General features: G+C 39.8%; 1 protein-coding gene across 1 annotated transcript in view; it reads right to left on the minus strand.

The window, feature by feature from the left end:
- The window catches only part of F13a1 (coagulation factor XIII A chain), a 181570-nt gene that overhangs the window by 108222 nt on the left and 47907 nt on the right, over nucleotides 1-25441 (minus strand). The window contains exons 4-5 of the mRNA XM_090356424.1: nucleotides 20146-20397; nucleotides 470-588 (exon numbers count right to left, since the gene is read on the minus strand). Of these exons, the coding sequence (XP_090212550.1) occupies nucleotides 470-588; nucleotides 20146-20397 (371 nt within the window). The remainder of the gene's footprint in view (nucleotides 1-469; nucleotides 589-20145; nucleotides 20398-25441) is intronic.

Genomic DNA, 25441 nt, shown 5'->3' on the forward strand with positions numbered 1-25441 from the left:
GTCAAGGCTAGAACTCTACCACTTGAGCCACAGAGCCACTTCTGGCCTTTTTTCTATGTATGTGGTACCGAGGAATCAAACCTGGGTCTTCATGCATGCTAAGCAAGCACTGTACCACTAGGCCAAACTCCCGGACCCCTAGAATAACACTTTGGAAAAGTTATTTGAGTAGGGTACAGACCTTCCAGCATTCTTTTATCATTATCAAGAAACCAAAGTATTTCTTTCTGATAGCCACGTTGCCATGTAACCCCTGGTCTCTGCAACATTGGCAATAAGAAGAGGGTGTGTGATTTCAGCTATTGAATTATGCAGCTGTCTGCTGCATACGTTTCTGCTCCTGTGCTCTATCTTGGAATCTCAGATCCTGAAAAGCAGGAAATTATGCTTGTCTAAGAATAAAGTAATATATGTGTGACTAAAATATTCAATAAAAATCCTCGACAATGACCAATTTTGAGTGGCTCACCTGCCCGTAGCTCCAACTTCTACTCTTCACGTTACTGAGTTCTCCATAAAAAATTACTCCAATGTCATTCAGGACATACTCTTGTCTTTCCTTCTCATCATCCAGATACACCGCGTCCTCTGCATCAGGATTAAATAGAGTGACCATTACTAGATCAGACCTTTTTTTTTTGTACAGACTTGAAGGTTTAATATGTTATTAAACTGAAATTTAATCAAGCAAATGGAAAAGAAAGGCTTATTGCACAAAGCATATCTCATTTCCCAATATTTTTAGTCACAGGGACCATAATCAGCACCCAAAAATTAGTTTGTAAATGATGACATTTGTCAGTAAAATGCTGACACACTCGGGCTGTGGAAGTGCCAACCAGCACAATTAAATTGATATGACTCATTAAACATGTTATGATTCTAGTGAATCGGTACTTCCCTAATCAGAATTCCATGAGGCAGATGCAAATCTGCAGGATGGATCAAAAAATAATTTCCAACCTACGAACAGTACTAGAAAAATCGTTGAATTGAAAATGGTTTTTAAAGTAAATCCAGAACACATTGAAAGACAGCTGTACCATTTGTCATGCCAGCTCTGTGGCCCATCAGGCTAAGGGAAGCCATGGGTTATCTTCTTTTAATAGAAGGACATATTGGTAAGTGTATGTGCCCACCAGCCTTCCTGGTTCATTTTGTCATTGCAAAGGCCTTTCTTCCTGCTAGCTTTTATCTTAGGATGCTTGTCTTCCGAGCTATCAGTCTCTTATTCCCAAGTGCTTATTTTCAGTTCTTATGCCCAAGCCTGACATGAGAACAATAAAACATCTTCAACATTGCTCCATACCACTGCTGTAAACCATATTCTAGTAAATTTGCAAAACAGAAATAAGATCTATCTTGGCTCTGACTGGAGCTATGGTTAGTATATTATCCAGTCCAGATCAACCTCTTTCTATCCCTCTCACTACTGGAGTTTAGTCACCTTCTTTGCTGACCTGTTTTTATCACTTTCTCTCAAGTTAGTAGTAGTCGACTCTGGCTAGACATTTGCCTCATTTGAAGAGATTTTAAAATCCCAGATTCCCAAGAATTATGTTTTGGATATTAAATGTATTCCAAAGATTCATACACTAAACACTTTGTCCTAGGCCTATTGGATGTGGGAGCATTTTTAAAAAACAGGGTCTAACGGGAGGACGTTAGTTTATAAGGGATATGATATGGAAGAGAATATTGGGGACTTGGCCTATTCTTCTCTTGTTTTTGCTTCCCAGCCATATAGACATGAGCAGGTTTCCTCTGATGTGTGTTTCTGCCATGCTATATTGTCGTTACAGGACCCAAAGCAATGGCCAGGAGATCATAGACTCAAACACCTGACATCATCAGCCAAAATACTTTCTTCCTGTAAGTTCATTTACCTTAGGTGCTCTATCACTGTAACTAAAAGCTGACACATTCAGCTAACTCTGTATCTCTACCCATGCTTGAGGATTCTGTTCATAGCTTTCTAGTGATTTTTCAAATGCAGCCGAAGTTGAGATCAGTGTGGTCCCAAAGAATACTGGAAAGACAAGCAGCATAGACATCACCTGGAAATTTATGACAAATGCAGGTGTTTGGGCCCCTTCTCAGTCAGAGTCTGAAAGATTGCTAGAGCAATCTAAAGATTTATGAGCTGAGGAGTTCTTTTCGGTCTACTCAGCTTGGACCCCCTCAACATGGTGTGGTTGTCATTGGTTCTTTAAGTATTCTTTGTCTGGTCTGGTCTCTGGCACTGTCCTGTATTTTTCTGTTCTTTGTCTTTTACTTTCCATTTGCCTAGATGTATGCAACTCTGTCATGTACCACTCCCCCCAACACACCCTGGAGTTCTAAATCTACACATTCACTCACTTATGAATGTAAAATTATCTGGAAATAAACCATCTGTAAATTTTTTCTTGTCATCATTCCCTGAACAATACAGTATAGCAACAATTTCCACCGCATTTATGTTGTATGAAGCATTCCAAGTAATCTAGGAGTGATTTAAAGCATACAGGAGAAGTAGTAGGTTCTGTCCAAGTATCACATCATTTATATAAGGGAAATTGAACACCCCAAGAATTTGTTATTCTGAGAAAGAAACATGGAACCAATCTCCTGTGGATATCAAGGAAATACTTTATATTTCAATGGCCAGTAAACTGCCCACATTCAATTTGTACAGTTTCACAGTCAAGAAGATAAACATATTCATCACCTTAAAAATTCCCCTTTGTGTGTGTGTGTGTGTGTGTGTGTGTGTGTGTGTGTGTGTGTGTGTGTGTCTATCTGTCTGTCTGTCTATGTGTAGGTGTCAGTATTGAGGTTTGAACTCAGAGCCTTGAGTTCTCACTTGGCTTTATTTCCCCCTCAAGGCTATTCCTCTATCACTTGAGCTGTACTTCTACTTTCAGCTTTTTGATGATTAATTGAAGATAAGTTTCATATACTGTCCTGCCCAAATTGGCTTTCAACCACAGTCCTCAGATCTCAGCCTCCACCAATGCATAGCTACCAAAGTGTCTTTACTCATCTCTGAGATCACTCCCTCTCCATGCTCACCTTTATGCCAGGGAACCACTCCTTGTTTTCTGCTCAGAGTTTGATATACGTAGAATCCCACAATATGCGCTGTGTCTTGTGTTTGTTTTTACCTTTGTTTAGTTTTTTGAGATCATTTCATACACTTGGGCTCCATTGTTTGAAATCTGTCCATTTTTGTATCAACAGTTTATTCCACCCAAAGCCATTTCATATTCCCAGAAGATTCTAGGTTACATAAATGGTGTGTCTAGCTTTCCCTTGGCCCTCAGAAATGTGAGCTGTCTGGCTAATGTCTGGAGGCCAAATGCCAATAATAATTATCTCTGAGTAAGCTGAGGATATAGGCTGAGGACAGCTAACCCCAACTGCAGTTTCCTTCTGTTTATGAGAATAAACAGAGACAGCTTGTGAGGACTGAAGAGCTGAGCATTATTCTGAGGTCTATATGTCTAAGTAAATGCATGAGTAAAGCACTTGCATTTAAGAAGAATGTATGTGAAGAGAACTGAGCATTTATTTACATGCACATATCTGTCTACCAGATGCTGCCAAACATCCAGAAAATGAAAGAGTACTTTGAGTATTTTTATTTTGAGTATTTTTATAATAGACTAACTATTACAATAACCGCCATCTCAGCCAAATGCTTTTCAATGCTTGTTGTGGAGACAGAATCTCTTTGTAAGACTGTGAGGTCTTATGGAAAACTTTAAAATGTGAAATAATGATGTTTTCCTTTAATAGGAGGTGCTTATGGAAATGTCCTGGAATATATTGCAGAAAACCAAAAAGCTGCAATAATGTTAATAACTTATATAAATAGGATAATGGTTCAAAACTTATATAAAATAGATAAAAGGACCAAAAATGGATAGCCAAGAAATAGATGTGATGCCATGCATGAGTGTTTTAATTAATATACATATATTTTATATATGAAGTATTTTTTAAAATTAGATTATTCACTAAATTCAGTTGAGAAAATTGTTGGGGAAGGTACACTTGCTATATATCAAAATAAGCATAAATTAATTTAAAATATGAATTAAATAAAAAGCATGGGAAACCTACAGCAACATAGATTATTTGCTCTCCAGATGAGAGAAGTATTCACAATGTTTTCTAACTTATGGTCCAAAGACAATCTTCTAAAGATTTTGTTAAGATTATTTCTCTGTATATTTTGTTTCCTAATTCCATATCGAAATTACATTGCTTTTAATGTCTAATTGGCCACGGCTAGTGTAACAAAATAGTGTGGGCCAGGAACATGGCCTTGTGTTCAGGCCCTGGGTTCAGTTCCCCAGAACCACATACACAGAAAAAGGTGGAAGTGGCACTGTGGCTCAAGTGGCCAGAGTAGTAGCCCTGAGCAAAAAGTATCCTATGGACAGTGCCCAGGCCCTGAGTTCAAGCCCCAGGACTGGTAAAGTAAAGAAAAGGAAATAGGGTAAAATCTTGATAGCTATTTTATATTGTGAAGCTTGTTAATTTTGATTTTTATTGTTTCTAGAAGCACTTGTTTTAGAGTTGCAGGATTGTTTACATGGAATAAAAGATGTTTGATCTGCCTTTCCAATCTGGATGTCTTTTTCTTTCCTTATTGCACTTGACAATGATAATAGCTCCCCAACCCCAACCCAGTGAACACTATAGTCTTGGGTTGTAGCTACTTGCATAGACACATGCCAAACAACTTCTGCCAATGATTATCTACTTCATTTGCTGCCTATGTTGTTGAAACTTAAGCCTGGAACATACACCAGCTCAGATAAGCCTGACTTCAGACTGACAGGAAGGGAGGCTCCCCAAAGGAGAACTCTACTCAGTGGTCTAGAGATTTTCATCTTGAAAACCAAACATCAAAGGAACAGCTGTAGACGCAGGGAAAGGGAGATGGTATAGTCTCCCAAGAAGGGAGCCCTTCAAGGTAGCTAAGAGAAATTTACATGTCTCCACTGGGACTTAAATATGGTCCCACTACTGTGGATGGTTGTAGGTGAGTAAGACTCAGCTTATGATGAAGACTGGGAGAAAATATGCCACTAAAATGAGGGTCCATGGAAAACTTGTGAAGGAGGAGCTTCTTCTCCCTTTCTGCTGTGTGACCCACTAGAATTGTTACTGGGAGATCCGGAGGGATAGCAGGTCAGTTTGGAAGGCCCTTTAAGGGTGTTAAAGCAAGGTCTCCTTTCTCCAACTAGAACACCTTGGCTTCCCCTTCCTCTCACACAGGAGACAGGGTGGTGCTTTGTGATGCTCTCTGGTGGTGGTGGTGAAGGGGGATGATTTGATGAGGAAACAATGAAAAGGGGTGTGGCTACACAGTTTCTGGAGGTACTTAGGGTGATACTCAGGAGGCCCTGGGGTAGATAGACCACTGGCTGACATCAAGTGGCAAAGATGGCCAGAAAGTTACCAACATCAAACAGAGATACTGAAAATCCATCCTCAAGCAACCAGCAAAGAAGGAAGAAAAAGGCTATTTCTCTCCCTAGGCCCAAAGTCAAGTTGGCCAAGACAACAGTGAAAGTCAGCAGACACCATCAAGGAATGTCAAAGAAAAAAGCCCCCTCCAGAGTACGGATGACTTTCAACAAACCTAAGAAAAGGAAAGCACCAGTGCAATTTGGCCATTATCACAGACTGAATGCAAAACTCCGTCAAGATGAACGCAAAGATGAGAGTGAGGATTCCACCAGCTCCAATGAATTCCAGGATGGCTGGTGAGGTGGGACCTCAGGAGGCCTGGGACCTCAGAGCTGTCTGAGATGTTTCCAGCAACCAGGCTGCCAGCAAGTGATCAACTGTGCAGACAGTGAGTTTTCCATTCACTGTTTACTGGTGAACAATTGTGATGAAAATAAAATGGACCTCATATGAAGAAGAAAAAAGAACCCAATATTATTTATTGAAAATCATAGGAACAGATAAAATGTCAGCATTTATAAATTAAGAATAGTGTGTGTGTGTGTGTGTGTGTGTGTGTGTGTGTGTGTGTGTGTGTGTATTGGTACTAGGGCTTCAATTCAGGTCCTCTGGTTCTCACTTGGCTTTTTCACTGAAGTCTGGTGCTCTACCAGTTGAGCTACAGCTCCACTTCCAGCTTGTTGCTGGTGAGTTGAAGATAAGACTCTCACAGACTTTCTGCCTGTTTGGCTTTAAACTGAGATCCTCAGCTATGTGCTTCATGAGTAGAAGGGAGTACACATCAGCCACAGTGCCCAAAATGTTAATATCTTTTACACACATTCATTACCTTTGTAGAATCAACTGTGTAGGAATCAACTTATTAATTTAAATACTGAGAAATAAGGAAAAAGCATACGTATTTTTTACTTCAAGATGATGAACTCATTGATACTAAGTGTAGAGGAATGGTGGAATTAAAATATCACCACTTTGCAATCCCTAAGGAATTAATGAGTCTAGGCTGAAATCAATAATGGGTGTACTAATGAACCTGATTCTATTTCTACATGTAAACACATATCTAAACTTAATCCCCTAAATGCCCCGAGTAACCCTTTGCTTTCCTTCAGAAGACCCCAAACCATGAAGCTGGATCTAATCTAGTCTCTAGATCTTATAACAGATAATAATGAATGGGAAGGAATAGCGAACATATTCTGTATATCTCTGCACAACACCAGCCTACAACATTACTTTCTGATAGACAATAAGAAGTGGCTGAGGGTTCTGAATGTCACTTATATACTGGGAAGCCAGTGTATAGAAACTCATGGTTACCGTGAGTGGAAAATTCCGTTGAGACAGAATCAGCAAGGTTAAGCACATGGCAACTTCTAGAGACAATCGTGTGTGTGTGTGTGTGTGTGTGTGTGTGTGTGTGTGTGTGTGTGTTTGTCAGTACTAGAGCTTGAACTCAGAGCTTGGGCACTGTCGTTGGGCTTCCTCTAGGCTACCACTCTACCACTTGAGCCACAGCATCACTTCCAGCTTTTTCTGTATATGTTGTACCAAGGAATGGAACCCAGGGCTTTATGCATGCTAGGCAAGCACTCTACTACTAGGCCATACTTCTGGCCCTGGCACAAATTTTTAGCAGGAAAACATCTGATAATTGGATGTGAAGAATATAGATATAAATTCTATCCAAATTAGGCTATAATGTTAATGTAAGCCCAACCAAATTTTTGTTTAGAAATCTGCATATTAATTCAGAAGTTTATGTAGAAGACATAAAGTGAAAAACTATAGCTAGAAGTAAACTATTAAATGAGAAGAAACACTCTGGGGAGACTTGCCCCCATTGGTAAGCCAAACTTTTGGTTCCTCTCTTTGCCATGTTCCTGTTGCTGTTCTTGTAAAGGCTTTGGTAAGAGATGACCCAAGCAGGGGCCTAAAAAGCATGGGATCTTACAACTCTACTGTTAGCTTGGGAAAAACATTTTGACAGCCAACTAGTTGAAGAAGGATGAACCAAGAAGTAAAACTTCTGAACTGAAGCAGCAGAACTAATCAAGTCCCATTCAGATTAGCCCAGACCCAGGTTCTGAGAGAAAAAAGTTGTTTTGTTCGTATATATAGCTGCTGCTGCTGCTTCTGCTGCTGCCTCTTCTTCTTCTTCTTCCTCTTCTTCTTCTTCTTCTTCTTCTTCTTCTTCTTCTTCTTCTTCTTCTTCTTCTTCTTCTCCTTCTCCTCCTCCTCCTCCTCCTCCTCCTCCTCCTCCTCTTCTTCCTCCTCCTCCTCCTCCTCCTCCTCCTCCTCCTCCTCCTCCTCCTCCTTCTTCTTCCTCCTCCTCTTCTTCTTCATTGCTGTGATTATAGCTGACTGAAGTGAAGCTACAATTTAATCTCATATTGGCATGACAGCAATAGGCAGATACCTGGGTTGAGCAATGTGTATATTCATGACTAATATGCAATAAAGGTGGTATTTAAAAATCATTGGCTATGATAGGTCTGATCAATGCATAGTGGTCTGGAAACTGGTTAACCATATGGGAAAGAAATTTGACTAGGATCTCTTTCCCTCATATAGAAAATTTAGTGATCTAAGAGCTACATGTGTGTTTCTTTTGGTCATTTCTTGACATGTTTTAGATAAGAACAGATAAACAATATTCAGCCAGGTGCTGGCGTAATCCTAGCTTCTTAGGAGGCTGAGATCTGAGGATGATGTTTCAAAGCCAGCCCAGGCACAAAAGTCTGTGAGACTCTCATCTCCAATTAACTACCAGAAAATCAGAAATAGCACTGCGGCTCACAGTGGTAGAGTACTAGCCTTAAGCTAAAGAGTTCAGGAACAGTGCCCAGGCCCAGAGTTCAAGCCATGAAATAACCATAATTTTTTTCAACATCTAGGCTAATACAAAGACAAACGTTAACACTACTAATGAAGGTATGAAAAAATGGATATTTTATGTATCATGTTTGCACTATAAAGCAGTACAACATTTTAAAAGGATTTTTGACAGTATATCAAATTTAACCTGTTTTGGTAAAGCACTGATATTCTTCCTTCCTCTCTCTTCCTTCCTTCCTTCCTTCCTTCCTTCCTTCCTTCCTTCCCTCCTCCCTCCCTCCCTTCCCTTCCCTTTCCCTTCCCTTCCCTTTTCCTTCCCTTCCCTTTTCCTTCCTTCCTTCCTTCCTTCCTTCCTTCCTTCCTTCCTTCCTTCCTTCCTTCCTTCCTTCCTTCCTTCCTTCCTTCCTTCCTTCCTTCCTTCCTTCCTTCCTGCCTTCCTCCCTCCCTCCCTCCCTCCCTCCCTCCCTCTCCCTCTCCCTCTCCCTCTCCCTCTCCCTCTCCCTCTCCTCTCCCTCTCCCTCTCCCTCTCCCTCTCCCTCTCTCCCTCTCCCTCTCCCTCTCCCTCTCCCTCTCCCTCTCCCTCTCCCTCTCCCTCTCCCTCTCCCTCTCCCTCTCCCTCTCCCTCTCCCTCTCCCTCTCTCTCTCTCTCTCTCTCTCTCTCTCTCTCTCTCTCTCTCTCTCTCTCTTTCTCTTTCTTTCTGATCCTGGTGCTATTTTAAACCTTCTTGCTCAAGTTTAGTGCTCTACTACTTGAGTCACAACTTCACATCCAGATGTTTTTTAGGGTTTAATTGGAGAAAGGAGTTCATAGATTTTCCTGCCTGGGATTGTTTTAACATAATCTTCATATCTCAGACTTCTGAGTAGCTAGGATTATAGGCATTAGCCACTGATGCCTGGTTTAGCACTGCTATTTCTAAATATCTACAGAGTAAGCTGTAGATATTTTCAAAGTTACAACACAGCTAAAGTTTCCAAAAATTCAAATTATATATGTATATATTTATATTTATAGAAAAAGACCAAATTTATACAAAACACATGTCCAACAATTCAGATAGAATGGTATGCTATGATGAAAATATCTATAAATAAAAATCTATATTATTGTCAGTCTAAATAGTAAGTAAAATCAAACTATGACAAATCAAATCAACTATGACACAGCCATATCAAACCACCATTATAAAGAACATTATAAATATCACTGGTGGCTCATACCTGTAATCATAATCACTCAGGAGGTTGAGATCTGAGGATCATGGTTTGAAGCCAGTTCTGGCTGCTGCTCATAAGGCTCAGCCCCAATAATTGCTTGAACTGTGGTTCAAGTGGTCAAGTGCTAGCCTTGAGCCAAAAAAACTCAGGGACAATAGAGTGCGAGTCTTTAGCTCCCAGACCAGCAAAAACAAATGATTAAAAGTATTGTGTAATGACACACAAAAGTATCCAAGACACCTTGCCCTCTATGGTATTGAGTAAAATATATAACACAATCTCATTTGTGGTCAAAAAGTATCCACATACACTTTAAGTACACATATGGACCAGATGAATCAAAGCTTACTGAAACACACCTGTAACATCTAGACAAAATTGGTTTTTTCAAGGTTGGGGAGCAGAAAAAGTGGAATTTTATTTTTATCATGGATATGTGCATATAGATATATATTTTGGAAGCACAGTGCATTCATTTAATGTACCAAATGGGATAGGAATACACCCAAATCTTCCCAGTTGGTGTCTCACCTTATAGGCTTTCTGAGTTCTTTTTAATATTTTTATACATTTTTTGTTTCCATAATAAGACTTCCATAATCAGAAAATATTTTTAAAATGTGTTTTATGTAAGTCAATAAAATGGTGTATGTATGTAAAGCTGTCTATTTAGTAAGAGACAAGTACAACTTTTACTAATTTTCTTTAAAATTGTTCTTTAAAATTTTATTACCAATGTTCTCATTAACCATCATCTTATCCACACAACTTTTCGTCAGTCTCCTTCCTGTGCACTCTGAATAAAGCCTTGTTCCTACATCTTATGGATATTAGGATTATATTCATTCCATTACATGCAAATGGTCATATTTTGCTTGCAAATTTTTTAATGAACAATCCATGTATATAATATTCATTATATGCCAGGAACTTTCAACACATTGTACAAACATTAACTCGTCATAACTCTTAGTATCTTTATGACAAAGGCATTCCATTATTCTCGTTTTTAGTTTAATTTTATGTGCCAGTGCTTGGGCTTGAACTCAGGGCCTTGTCCTTTCACTTGGCTTTCTTGTTCATGGCTGGTACTCTGCCACTTGAACCGTGCTTCCAGTCTGGCATTTTGCTAGTAAACTGGAGATGTGTCTGATTTTTCTTCCCTAACTGTCTTTGAACCTCAAGACTGAGATTTCTGCCTCCTGAGTGTCTAGGCTTACAGACATAAGCCACTGATGCTCAGCTTTTTAATCCCCATTTGGTGATAAGGGAATCAAGTGTGACACAAGTAACACTTCCAAGTCCATCCTGCTGCTGAGACAGGAAGCCAGGATGTGAACACTACTTAGATCCACGTAGGTTGTGACTCTTTCGAGGGGTGGAGCCTGTGGTCTGTGTCCCTCTCACCTAGAACCATAGTAAAAAAAAAAAAGAGCATGGTATAAAGCCTGTCATTGTTTACTGCAAGAATGAGAGCTATGTGTCTGGAGCTCAGAGAGTAGAAGAGAAGTTTAAGAAAGTGAAGGATTTACTTTGGGGCCCTGGGTTATTATTGATGGGAAGTTATAAATTTGAGCTCTGTGAACAAGAGGAGTGGCTGCACACCAAGCCATCCTTTTCCTTCCAGCCACTGAATTAAATCTCCCCTTCAATAGGAACACATCACCATGAATCTCCAGCAAGGAAACAAAGTCAAATGGGAAGTCTCAATTTTAATTTCAAATGTAGGATTTTTAAAGGAGATTGACAGTGGAAAACAAATGCTCCTTCTGTTTTTCATTTCAGTCTGTCACTTTAAAATATAGATGTCAAATGCTAGTGTTTACTCCCCCCCTACACACACCCCACTTTGGAAACAAAAGAAAAAATCCTATGATAGGAAAAATAATAGAAATAATTTTTTTTAAAAAAATCGTGTTTGTCTCAGGATTTTTGCTGCATTTTGTTGTTGTTGTTCTTACAATATCAGGTGGGTTTCACAGGAGAAGTGGGTTATAGTAAGAAGAAAAAGCTGGTTCTACTTAGTAAAGCCAAGGTTGGTACTAAGAGGGAAAAACTAAATAGATAACACACCGTTCTAGAGGTGCAACAATTTGATCTGGTGTGTGTGTGGGGTGTGTGTGTGTGTGTGTGCATGTGTGTCTGTGTGTCTGTCTGTGTGTCTGTGTGTATGTCTGTACTTGCCAGCAAATGGGTATGGGATCTTCACTTCTCAGTTATGTAAGAACAGAGAGTGAGTTAGGAGGCGAGAGCTCGCAGGATGAGTATCCTATCCTCATGGGCCTCCAGACAGCGTTTGATGCCAGGAACCTTTGGCACACCACCATCACTACAGAAAAACTCCAGAGAAAACAGATAACGCACAGCTTCATGGGCAGATGTGGCATTGTATCTCCTTCGTGTCCCCAAGCGATCTTGGCACCACAGCAGACCTTCCAAATGCCTTGTAAATACCACCCCTTCCAGGGTGACTAACAGTTTACACAGGCAGGCAGTAAAGAATTGGTGATCTTATTTAGTTTCTCTGTTGGAAAGAGTGGGAAAGTTTTGTTTTGTTTTGTTTTTTAAAAAGGAAGAAAATTGTGGGCTGCAAAATTTTAGGATTCACTTAAAGGCTGATTTCAGGTACCACTGGAAATTACCACTGGCCCCCTTGACCCAGGGAAAGTAAGAACTTAAAACAGACATGTAAAGATGAATGCGGCGCTTATTGATTTCAGCAGCCGAATAGGCTCTTTGGGAGAAGGAGGGTCATTCTTCACCATTTGGACTGAAAAATTCCTTTTGATGTTTACATGCTATTTTAAAGTTAAAACAACTACTATTTCCAATGCTAATAGGTTCAAGCTTTGTAAGACAATGACTCGGGAAGCAAAAAACAAAACAAAAACAAAACCAGAACACATACACACACAAATAACAACAATAACAACAACAAAACAAACTATGGCGCTTACAAGGCCACCTGGAGGAATTGCCAATAGACTAAATGGTTTTCATCTGGGGTTGCTCTTGTTATCCATCCTTTAGCAGGAGTATGGCAAAGTGTGTCACCTTCATGAAGGGACAGATTGAAAGCAAGAGGATAAGGTGTCACTTCCCTTGCTTCCTCTGTATATGAAGGCTGAACATCACTAATGAAAGAGGCAAGATTTATGCTGGATGTCCACAAGCGCTCTTGGAGGGAGTGGCTTTCTCTACAGAGTACTTGTAGCTCCAGACAGGTGTCATCACGATGTGTTTATCCATTGCAAAGTGAATCAGAAGAGGCTGTAACCTCCAACAGGCTGTGTATACTGCAGGCATATTAAAAATAACTTCTACCTGGGTGCTGGTGGCTCACATCTGTAATCCTAGCTACTCAGGAGGTTGAAATCTGAGGACATAGGTTCAAGGCCAGCTTAAGCAGGACAATCTGTGAGATTCTGATGTCACCAATTTAACATAAAAAAAACCAGAATAGGAACTACAGCTCAAGTGGTAGAGCACTATCCTTAAGCTCAGAAGCAGCACTAGGTCCTGAGTTCAAGTCCAGGGAAGGCACAAAAAGAAAAAAAAAACAAAAGCCAATCTCTCTCTCTAAGGATTGTGAAACACTGGAGCATATTAAAGAGCATTATGTCCAGAAGTGGTGCTTTTCATTCTGGAAGGTTCCAGAGATGCCTATTCTTTATCTGGCTTAGTTAAGCTATTCCTCAGGCTATGCCATGCCCCTGTTAACCTCCAGGATGGGGTGGGTCCAGGAACCCAGCAAATGGTTCCTTATGATTGTGTCTGCTTCCATGCCCTGCTCATGCGCCATATGACACTACAGCATATACCAGTCTGGGAAACTTATTTGTGTATGCTAATTTGCCAGTTTTGCAGGGTAAGGACTTTTCAGTTTAACTACCTTCAGAAGGTAGAATGTTATTCATGAGGAAGTTCTACAAAGAAAATGTCAGAGCTTAGTGTATATTCTCTGAGGGAACCTGTGCCCTGGCAGGTGTGCTTTCATTTCCTTTTCTTCCATTTGTTTGCTCTGATAGTTTTATATTTGTTAATTTCTTTCTTTTGAAGGGCAGGGCCTTCCAATATTGACAGATCATCACAGAAGTTTCTCAATTGGCCCTGTAGAACTTACTTCTCTTGTTCCCCAGGCCACATATCAGTGACTTTTATTTTGCTCTAATTGAATGAGTAGACTTGAAGATACTCCAGTATCTTTTCTAATTTTCGGTATGACCGTGAGAAATGTATGTAACATTGTGAAAGAAACCCATTTCCTTTCTTGGAATGGGAGCCTAATAACCCTGTCCCAGCTTCTTACTTAGAGTAGTGGTTAACAATACATTTCTGCAAACATTCACATATGGAGTTCCAAGTCTCTGCCAGGTACTGCTGCCAGAATGAATGAGATGGGGTATTCTTTTCCAAAATACACAAAATAGAAGATATGTTGATGAATACTCTTGGAAGAATATTTTTTAAAATATTCACATGAAAAGAATTGCAAGCCACATACACTGGTAGTCAAGTGTGTTTCTGAATTATACCTCTGCAATCTTGGTCCTTCCAAAAATATAAACAGCTTCAGATCCTGGGGTCTCCTATATGCCATTAAGAGAATGCTTACTGTGAGGTCTCTGGGGTCCCTCAGATTGTAGTTCTATGCTGCAAATACAGTATAATCAAGATGAGTAACCTTAAGTGACTCAGATATTGTGAAGAATGATACAGTAGTCTTCTCTTTTCCATAGGGGATACATTCTCCGACACATATTGTATGTCTAAAACCCCAGAATTTAGAATCCTACACATACTATGCTTTTTTTTGTTTTCTGTGTGTTCTGCAGCATTGCTATATAATATTGAGATTACCTTGTCTTTCTATGTTTTGTGCCTTGTGCCCCTTCTGTATTATTACTCTTGTACTTTGGAATCATTAAGGCTTACCTGAGCAAACATTCTGATCTGTGATTACAATAACCCACAGTGGGTAGCATTTCTAGTATGAATACTCTGATTTGCAGTCAGGACTGCATGGGTCTGATGGTGTGAGATGGTAGAAGGGACTGCAATTTCAAATGTAAGGAATTTTCTTTCTGGAGAATTCCATTTAATAGTCTTAAAACAGTTACACTGTGAGTAACTGGAGACAGTATTAGATAAGGCATTTTATGAAAGAGAAAGCTAAGTAGAAAGCTTGAATGAAGATTAAACTTGTCACAGAAGTTTTATTTGGAACTTCATGAAAATTCAAGTCATCAAACTGAATTAATCAACCAATGCAATTTGATTACTATTTTTCACAAGCACTGTTCTGGAAGGGGCGGGGACAGACAGATAAACCACTGACTGGACTTACAGTGGTTCCCAACTAGGTGAGAAGCCCCTTTTTATGCTCTAGTCCCTGACTTATTTTAGTACTTTTTACTATTGCAATTAAATTTTATTAGCATCTCACTTGTAAAAATCCTTGTTAGCAGCCCCGTGAAAGCCAATAAATGTGTCTATCTTTTTCATCACCCTATCCCTAGTGCTGAATTCAGTATTGAGTCTTAGGTAAGTAAAGGTGTTGTGCTTTGCATGGGTAATTCGTGTTGCTATGACCATGGTGGAAGATATACCACCAGCGTACATGGATGGATGGTGAATGGCTCTAGACTGAGGGTGTAAATTTGAGATTGGGCTCACAGCTATCCCTAAGTTGGCCACTGCAACTTGGCGTATCCCAGTCAATATGGATCTGCTCCTTCTGAAGTGTCTACAAGAACATGTGTATTACAAGGTAAATAGTCTGTGGGTGCACTTAACAATGAAGCGTATGCTGGGCACCTTTCTTTATCAAGGACATCTACGACATTAAGATATAATGATTTCTTTACATTCAAGAAAAATGCCAAAAGGATTTTGTTTAAAATATGCAAAAAGTACACTGAATAAGCAAAGTTAAGAATAAAATGCTAACTTAGTATTAGAGGCTAATAGAAATCAACACATGTATCACTCACAGACATACTACCCTAACTATGCCAGATGCGTTTTAACTCTTTTCAGGATAGGAAGTCCTAGAATTACATTGACCAATTCTCTGTGATAGTTGGATATAAAGAACCTAAAAGGCTATTTGCATGGCATTATAAAATCAGTTCACAGAACAGGTATGCCAGGTACTGTGCATGAGCATAGGATGTAAAATCAGCTGAGGCAACAGGTCTCAGGTCTGAGGAACACAGAAGAGCCACGAGTGCTTGGGAAAAGCAAGACCCCCCCTGAGAAAGACTGTTACCCTCCCAAATATAACAACCTGCGGGTGCCTCAGCATACCAGACAAAGCCATCAGAAATCTAAAGACCCCCGAACTCTTTAACATCTGTGCCACACTAAGAATCAGTGACATTTGGTAACACTCACCATTTGACATTTAAATAGTAAAAAAGGCATGTGATAATAACAATAATATTAGTAAATAAGTAATCCATTTCATGATTTAGAGTTCCTCAGTGGTGAAACAGGGCGGATGTTATAATAAATGTCCAACTCATTCTTGTTGAATTTGTGGGTGCAATTCTGTTCCTATACCCCTGAAGAAGGGGTTCCTTCACAGAATGAAGATGAAGAGCAGTTAGCACAATTCTCCCTGCAAGGACCCTGGGTAGAGGACCTGATGGAGATGCAATTGATTTTCATTAGCGATTTAGCAATTAAGATGGATGAATTGCCGGTGAATGTAAAGCAGGCTGTTGAGCCCCCAGGAACAGAGTTGATGCCTGCTCATCAATAATACATTCTGTGGTGGAACTTTCCACCTAGTTCCCATTGCTTCCTTGGCCTGTCATGTGGTGTGCAGTGTTCCCAGGATCTTGATTCACCTAGCTATCTTAGGACAATTTCTGGGCACTGTTCCCCTTTTCTTCTGAGTGACCTTTAACCCCTGGGCAATGGTGCCACCTCTCTTTGGACCCACTTTCTAGTTGGTCAATGAGTCCCTTATATATCAGCATCTGCAAGCACACAGGACTGTGGTGATGATCAGACTGTAGTACACCTGGTTGTGTTGATTGCCTTTTTGGATTGTGCCTCAGGTGGTAGGCTAGAAAAACCACACAGTAAGAAATGAAATAATTCTCCCATTTCATAAACCTCCCCCAAAAGCTCATTAAGATAAGGAGGTTAAAGGGTATTTTTTTAAAAAGTAGGCCCTAGTCTGGTTTTTTTTTTTTAATCTGGAGGGACTATTCTTTAAACTGGTATAGTCCCTCAGTGTAGGATTGTTGGAAGAAACCAAAGAACAAAATTTAAAACAGTTGCAGTGTCCTTGTGCATGGGAAAAGATATTTTTCTCTTGAGAAAGAGTGAAGAAACAGAAAGAAACAGAAAGCGCAAAGAGAAGAAATTCCAGAATCAGAATCACAGAGGAGCAAGTTTAAAGAAGAATAAATTATACTGTCCTGAGGGGTGTGTGTGTGTGTGTGTGTGTGTGTGTGTGTGTGTGTGTGTGTTGGTACTGTGGTTTGAACTCAGGGGCTGAGTACTTTCCCTGACCATTTTTGCTCAAGGCACTGGACCACTTGAGCCACAGCACCACTCTGACTTTGCGGCTAACTGGAGGGAAGAGTGTCACAGCCTTCCTGACCAAGATAGCTTTGAACCACGATCCTCAGATCTCAGCCTCCTGAGTGGTGAGGATTATAGGCATGAGCCACTAGTACTCAGTTCTCTGGTGTTTTGTCACTATTGTTTTGAGATCCTTAAGTATGTAAAGCTTTTTTTGAATTTTGTTCCATGTAGTAACCTAAGCCTACCCAAGGACTGGTTAGAAATGTGAGTCCTCAGCTTCGGACCTAGACCCACCAAGTGAAGGATATTGCACAAAAGCCTTAAGTAGTCCTGTACATTCTAAGCTTGAGAACCACCAAGAAAACCTTCTAGGTCTCAATCCCACATTGGGCTGCTGATAATTTGTGTGACTCTTCTTGCCACTGTCAATGCTAAAACCGAGAAGGAGGGAAGATTCTGAAGGTACAGAGTTCATGGGGACAAAATTTTCTCATGGGGACAAAATTTGCAGACATGTTTAGAATTCCACAGGCCAAGGAATTAAGGGGATAGTGGCCATTTCCCCCCCCCCCCCCCGGTTCAAGAGACCAGGGGCTTCCTGTCATGCTTTATTTATAATAAAGTTACCTCTTCCCAGTCACCGATGGATTTCATCCACCAGTCTCCGTCTCTGCCAACTCCCTTCTTGTTGCTCATCCTCATCATATGACTGACAAAGAGAGTCAAAAAACCACAGTGAATGATTTCCTTTCTGATTGGTTCTGGCTCTGTAACTCACAGCCACTCTCTCCTGGCTATTTATTTATTTATTTATTTATTGTCAGTCATGGGGCTTGCACTCTGGGCCTGGGCACTGTCCCTGAGCTCTTCAGCTCAAGGCCATAGCTCTATCCCTTGAGCCACAGCACCACTTCCAGTTTTCTGGTGGTCAATTGGAGATAAGAGTCTTATGGACTTTTATGCCTCAGGCTGGCTTTGAACTTGGATACTCATCTCTCAGCCTCCTGAGTAGCTAGGATTGTAGGTATGAGTGCTGGCTTGTCTTTCTGAATCAAGTGATCCATTTGCCTTCCTTGGACCGCACTGACTGCTGCTCCTCAAGCCTTTGCTGGTGCCTCCTTGTTGCCACTCTTAATTACTGTGGCTCCATTTTTTGCTGACTGTTCTTGATGGTGCCCATATTTCCACGATTATCAGGGCCAACTCTTCTGAGTTCTGTGTTCACCTATTCAAGTGCCCAAGGGACAACATGAAATCTCACAGATATTCCCACAGTGAACATTTATCAACTTATGACTTAGTGAACTACTACCAAAGTATAATTTCTCAATATATGTCTTAGTTTTGCCCCCTAAGTTATCCCCTCTACTTCTCCTATTTTCCAAGCTCTGAAAATGGTCCTACAATCAACCCAGCTGCCAAGCCAAGCAATCTAGAGTTCAATTCTTTAATCTCTGTGCAACTTATTTGCTAAGTCCAAAATAGGTGTCCCATTCATCCTCTTCTCTGTAACACTGTTGTCACCATCATCCACACTGTCATTTTCTTGTCTTGGATAAGAGATTACAACTCAGTCTCTGGTTTTAGTCTCACCTTCTTCTACCCATTTTTCTTCATAGAAATAGCAACAGGGAAGTCATTCCATTGTACTACAACTCAGTCTCTGGTTTTATTCTCACCTTCTAACCATTTTCTTCATAAAAATAGCAACAGGAAGTCACTCCATTGTATCACAGGATCTAAGGTAGGAGCCAGGCTATCCCTACATCTAGGAAATGATCTGAACACAGACAGCTAGAAGCTGCTCACAATACTTCTACCTGAAGAACAAGGCAGAAATTAGCAAGTCCAAAATTACTGGACTGCCTCTTTCCACCCTTGTAGTTCTCAGGTAAAATTAATATGTCACACAGCATGACTAACACTCTTCATCACAGGAAGAGTGGTCACATCCATTGACATTCTTGGAGACCTGTTCACCAGGAAACAGAAATGATGAAATCCAGAAAGCCATATGAAGCCACTTTCTTTTTGTACTACAAAGGAAATCAACAAGAAATACCTGAGTGTTTCAAACATTTTTTAAGTATAATTTTTTTAAGAAAATTTTCTTACACTGTATCCTCCTTGTTCTTTCTTCTTTGCTAGGTCTTCTACTAGACTTTTAAGTATTGTTATTCCTGACAGCCTGATAGTCTACCTTATTACCCTCTATATCTACATTTCCTTCTTAGCTACAGATAACTCCCAATTGCACATCCTTGATTCTGTCAAGATACATATAACTAACTGCCACTTCTTGTTATCTATAATCATCTCCAATGTAATGCTTTTGAAGTGTTAGTTTGTCTCGGTAAAAAGTGTCTGTAACTCTGTGCCCCATCAATCAGTGGCAAAATGTCTTATGTTGGATTTTGAGGAGTTACTGGGAATAGGAAGCAACCACTGAACTACCCATGGTCCTGTTCACATCTGTCCACAGCAACTTTGAACATTGTTTTCATAGACAGATAGGCCTGCAGAAAGACAAGTTTAAGAAGCTCAACAAAACAAGTACCAGGAAATGGGTACTTGCAAGAGTGGAAAGTGGGGTTGGGGGGAGAGGGGTAGAAGAAGAAAGAAGAAATGGAGGGAAGATGCAGGCAAGAATTATTTGTATATACTACAGAATTGGGAAATGTAAGGGAAAGGGTGGTGTGGGAGGGATGGATGAGAATGTTGAAACGGGTAACATCAATCAAGATGCATAATATTCATAAACTGCTTCAGTGAATGGCAACTCCTTTGTACAAATAATTTTTTTTCAAAAAAGAATGTTCATAATGTTTACAAAGCGGTGACACCGAGGCCGCACTCTCAACACATACTTCCAACCATGATCTCAACTGTATGATTTAGTAGTCTTCAATTCATTCCTGGTTTTATACCAACACATACCCACGTGTACCAACTGAAAGCAGCATCTGAAGGAAAGGAGTGCATTCTCTTAGAACGTTACTTTTCCCCTTCCCCTCCCCCAGGAGCTGCATTGCAATCATGTGAATTATTTCAGGTGAGCAAATGAAATGCTTTTTCCCTTACCTTCACACCAGGGATTGAAGAGGATGTAGGTGTCTGTTTCCTGGTTCCGGGGTGTGCGGAGGATGCCATAGGGAGTCCAGACTGCAACGTACATGCGGAATTTCCCCACAATGCACTCAGGGGAAGACTGGATGGACAGTCGGACAGACCTGTCCTCATTCATGATAACCTTGGCTCCCCACTTCCCACTTTGGAACTCAGAGACTATAGGCACAGGTATGTAGGTGCCTTTGTTCTCCTGGGGATAGCGACCTGGGAGAAGAAAGACCAAGCGGTGAGTAGATTGCACTGATTTCTACTACACTCTTACTTTGTGGATGAAGATCCTGCAACGTAGATTTAAAGTTCATCTCTGTTACTAACAAGCGAACTTTCCTAATTTCCTTGTCATATTTGTCATGGCTACAAGCAAAACAGATAAGTCTTAAGGGGTTTTTTGTTGGTTGGTGATTTAGCCTGTTTTCTATTTCTTTTGTGACAACACAATACCTCAAGGTAGAGGTTATTGTTCCCCCCCCCCAATTCAAATAAGCAAATACACACGTATACAATAAACCAGGTACCAAAATCAGATACATAAGCCATAAGGGGAAAAACAAGAAAAAAAATAACTTCACATAAGTACATTAGAAGTAATGGTCACAAAGATAAACCTATTGTTTCCATACCCTGGAGTTAATTTCGATTAGCATTATCCTCTATGGTCATATGCACATAGCTATTGAGCTATTGTGATATTCTGCTAGGAAAATCCTAGACATATACTAATTATTACAAATGAGGAAAACCATGGAGCCTATGTTTCTTTGGGTCTGGCTTCATTTAATATGATTTTTTTCAAGTCTTTCCATTTCCTTACAAATGGGGGGATGTTATTCTTTTTGATGCCAGAATAAAATTCCATTATATATAAATATCACATTTTCTTGATCCGTTCATCTACTGTGGGGCATCTGGGTTGGTTCCATATCTTAGCCAGGGTACATAATGCTGCAATGGGCATGGTTATGCTGGAAGGTTTAGTTTAGCCTTGTTTCTGGACATTTGGGTAAATGCCCAGGAGTGGAATTTTGGGGTCATAGGGGAACTCTATATTTAAAAGACTTCTGGCTTTTTGCTAGTTAGTCTAATGAACTTTCCTGCCCAGGCTTGCTTTCCAATCTCCAGAGTAGCTAGGATTACAGGTACCAGCCACCAGCATCCCGCTGATTTCTATTCTCTTAATGTTCTACAACAGAGATTGATTTTTTTCATGATTTTCAGAAGGGTCTAGTCATAACAGTTGTTTAGACCATGAATTCAAACAGGATGTAGGAACACCAGCTTGCAGGACAAAACCAAGTTTATAGGATACATTAGAGGTTATCATTTCCTAAAATTCTACTCTCTAAAATGTTACATTCATTTGTAATCATGTAGAAGCACTATAAGCATATCATACTGGTTTTAGGGCCATAAAGCAAATGTCTTTTTGTTTATTCTGAACAGAATTTCTTTATGATGGTATTAACTATGACATTGTTGACCTTTTAGGTTTAGTACATGCAGCCAGCCATTTTGATAGTTAACCCAAACATGTGTTTGTTGCCAATCCTTTTGACGATTTAAATTGAGGTCATAAAGTCATGGTTAGTTCAGGCTCCACATCTTTGCCTTTTGATCTCCAGCAAAAAAATTTGACCTTTACAAATCCTTACATCATTTCTTTATCTTCATAAGTAAGTAAAGATAATAAGGCCACTGAGTTCACAGCAAGACAAGATAATGTATGTAAGGTGCTTTGTACATAAGTTCTCATACATAATACATAGTTGAAAAAAGAGCTGCTATTTTACAGAAGATAGAGCATGTCATTTTACTGTATTTTCAGCTCATCATATTATGTCTGAGCTATCTCAAGGCAAATCTTATTTTTTCCTCAATTACTGCCATTTGGGGGCCAAATTCTTATTGACATGGTTATAACCTCAAAATTTTATCTAATCTTCTGAACTATATTTGGACCAACTGCACAGCACCTTTAATTCCTTACCTTATAGTTTTATTTACAATTTAGTTTTTAGGAAACAATCAAATTCTTAAGTCTTATAACTTAACAAATCTTTCATTAATAGACTTTTTCATAATATAACAGATGAAGTCCTTTGCAAGAAAGCTGGCAAATCAGACAAGTTTTGGGTTAGCAGAAAAAAGCTTTAAAAAGCAATGTTTATCCATTTTAGTTATTCTTTTATATAAAGTATATAGAACATTGTCCAAATAATAGTGCATTTTAAATTCTCTTTAAACCATCATTTGGTAGGCATTCAGTCAGAAACAGTACATTCACAGAATGTGATTGCTAAAGCTTCTGCTGTGTAATTCTGTAAGGATGCTTAATTTTAATGGGAAAACAGGCTTACACAATGCAAACCAGAGAAAAGATTAGAACCCCAGTGCTTGCTATCTGTTAAGGGTATCAGTTAATCACAGTTCAGAATGAGTATCACACAGACTCATCATAAATCTAATAAAGATTAAACATGGTTTTCTACCAAGAAGCCACGATTAGAGGATTTGAGAGTTTGTCTAAATATGTTTTGGGGAATCCAGGGGCCAAATCTCCCAGAAGTCTCTACAAAAATCTACCCTTAGGAGAAGCTTTATACCAACACACCTCTGTCTGCTCGTTCCCTGTGCGGACTTCCTTTTTATACCAGCTCACACTCAAGGTTGAGGTTGCCCTTTTCCCTGGAGGCCTTGTTGCTCCCTGGAGTCCCTGTCTTTATTGGAGTGTAGACAACAAAGGCAATTTTATCAGATAAATGGGACCTATAATTCAATTACTACAGTGCACTCAGCAGCTGATGCCACAAAAATACTGATTTGGTACCAAAAAAAAAAAGACACAAGTTTAGTAAAAGTGAAGAGAGAAAAATCTGTAAGGTAATTAACAGACTTTAACTTAAAAAGTTTGAGATGCATGGACTGCCTGTGGCTCATACCTATAATCCTAAACTACTTAAGAGACTGAGATCTGAGGATCACCGTTCAAAGTTAATTTGGCAGGAATGTCTGTGAGACTCTTATCTCCAATTAACCAACAAAAAATCAGAAGTGGAAGTGTGACTTAAGCGGTAGAGTGACATTATTGAGAGCAAAAATGCTAATCAAGTGCATCAGGCCCTGAGTTCAATCCCCAATATCAGTATACACACACACACACCACACACACATACCACACGATGGAAATTAAAGGTCACCTGTCTACTAATCCTTTTTTCTAGAATTAAAAGACTTTATTATTATACATATGATAATAGAGAGAGAATAGCTGCATTTTTACCAGTTGCTGAGCCCAAACCCCTAAGACCAACACAAGGAGCTTCATATAATATTACTAGCCTGCTTTTATTGGAAGCTTTGAACAAACTAGTTTCCAAAATACCCCTTATCCAAAACACTTAGAATCAGCAGCGCTTTGGATTCCAGATGTAGGAATATTTATGCATATAGAATGAGAACTCTTAGGGCCAAGGCTAAGCATGAAATACATTTGTAGTCATATAGTGCATATAAATATAGCCTGAAAGCTACTATTCTCTGAACTCTTCACAGTGAAGTTCTGAAAAGGAAAGTATATTTTATAACACTGTGAAAACTTGGTGGCTGATACACAGTAGGGATTGGCTTGAGAGCATGTATTACTTATGCTTTTAAACATAGCAGCTCCTGGGTAGTGAAGGTGGAAGAAGAAGAGGTAATCCTCCCCCCTCCCACTCTGTTCTGAAGCTGAGGGGAGCGTCCCAGGGACAGCTGTGGTTGTTGTGTTGAAGGCAGTATTGTGCCCCAGAGTAACACAGTGCAGTCCTCTGGTCCTGTGTGTCATGCTGGCAAAACACCCATCCCTTGTGACTAAAATGTTACTCATTCTATGAGGTGTGGACAAGAAGAGGCCACTTCATGAAGGATGTTCATGATTCCAATTTTCTCCAGGCTTTCTGAGTCCTCTAGGTCATTACTTGAGTGACCCAGGCATGAGAAGCCGACACACCCAGAGAGTCCAAATCTACTTCCAAACACCACTTGATCCTAGATTCAAAAAGTCTTGCGTCAATAGATACCTTTTTAGCAGTGGAGCGAACTTGCACAGATCGAAAGCTAGCCCATGTACCATAATCTCTGTCATTCAAAGAAAGAACTAAAAACCTTTCATATTTTCAGAATCATAGAAGAGTCATTGGAAACATGCCCTCCAATTGAAGATTATAAATTTCTCAATCACTGCTTGTCACGTCAATCTCCAATCATTGTTTAAAAGCAGAGGTCAGCAAACTATCATCCCTGAGCCAATGATATTTTGTCTATTTGTGTAAATAAAGTTTTATTAGAACCCATCTTATGCTCATTTGTATATTATGTGCTATAAAGCAGTTGACTGATGGTGGCAGAGGCTACATGATCAATCAGCATTAAAATATTTACTACCTGGCTCTGAGAGTAAAAATTTTCCCAACCTCTGGCTTACAGGATATTACATTTTATTTATTTAAGGGGTGATTTATTATACATATTCATTGTCTAAAACTGGGGGCTAAGTTCAAACTACCAAAGCTACTTTCCCTTTCCAAAGAGAAATATATTATTAAGTTACTAATGAATAATTGTTTCTTCAAAGTCTGATAGTTAAATCACTTCCCGCTCAGAGAATATAGAAAACCTAGGAAATTGCTTGTAATTTGAGTTTTTCTAGTCATGGGATTTAAACTCTGTGCCTGGATGCTCTCCCTGAGCTTTTCCACTCAAGGCCAGAGCTCTATCACTTCAAACCACAGTGCCACTTCCAGTCTTCTGGTGGTTCACTGAAAATAAGAATCTCATAGACTTTCCTGCCCAGCTAATTGGAACAGCGATCCTCAGATCTCAGCCTCCTGAATAGCTAGGATTATAAGTGTGAGCCATAGGCACCTGGTGTTTGTAACCTTTTATTGGTTGTACCATTCATAGCTACAATGCTAAGTCTGAAGATTCTGAAAGTTGTTTAGTCTTGTCCTGGGACCTCACACATAACAATGGAGATCAAAGAATGAGAACAAAGATTTGCCCTCTAGGAGGGAATAATTACAGAAGGGAAAGCTAGATAGGGTCAATGCCTAATTCTCACTCTCATATAACAAGGCAGAAGAGGGAGGGAGCAGACCATGGTCTTTGTACTGTCAAGCTCTTTCTTGCTTTACATCTTTCTGCCTTCCTACAGTGTATAGAAGATAATGGAAATGATTCAAGAAGATGAAGGAAGAATAAGAGATAGATGCAG

This window comes from Megascapheus bottae, chromosome 22 (assembly GCF_031878675.1).
Source record: "Megascapheus bottae isolate mThoBot1 chromosome 22, mThoBot2.hap1, whole genome shotgun sequence".
In the NCBI taxonomy this organism is placed as follows: domain Eukaryota; kingdom Metazoa; phylum Chordata; class Mammalia; order Rodentia; family Geomyidae; genus Megascapheus; species Megascapheus bottae.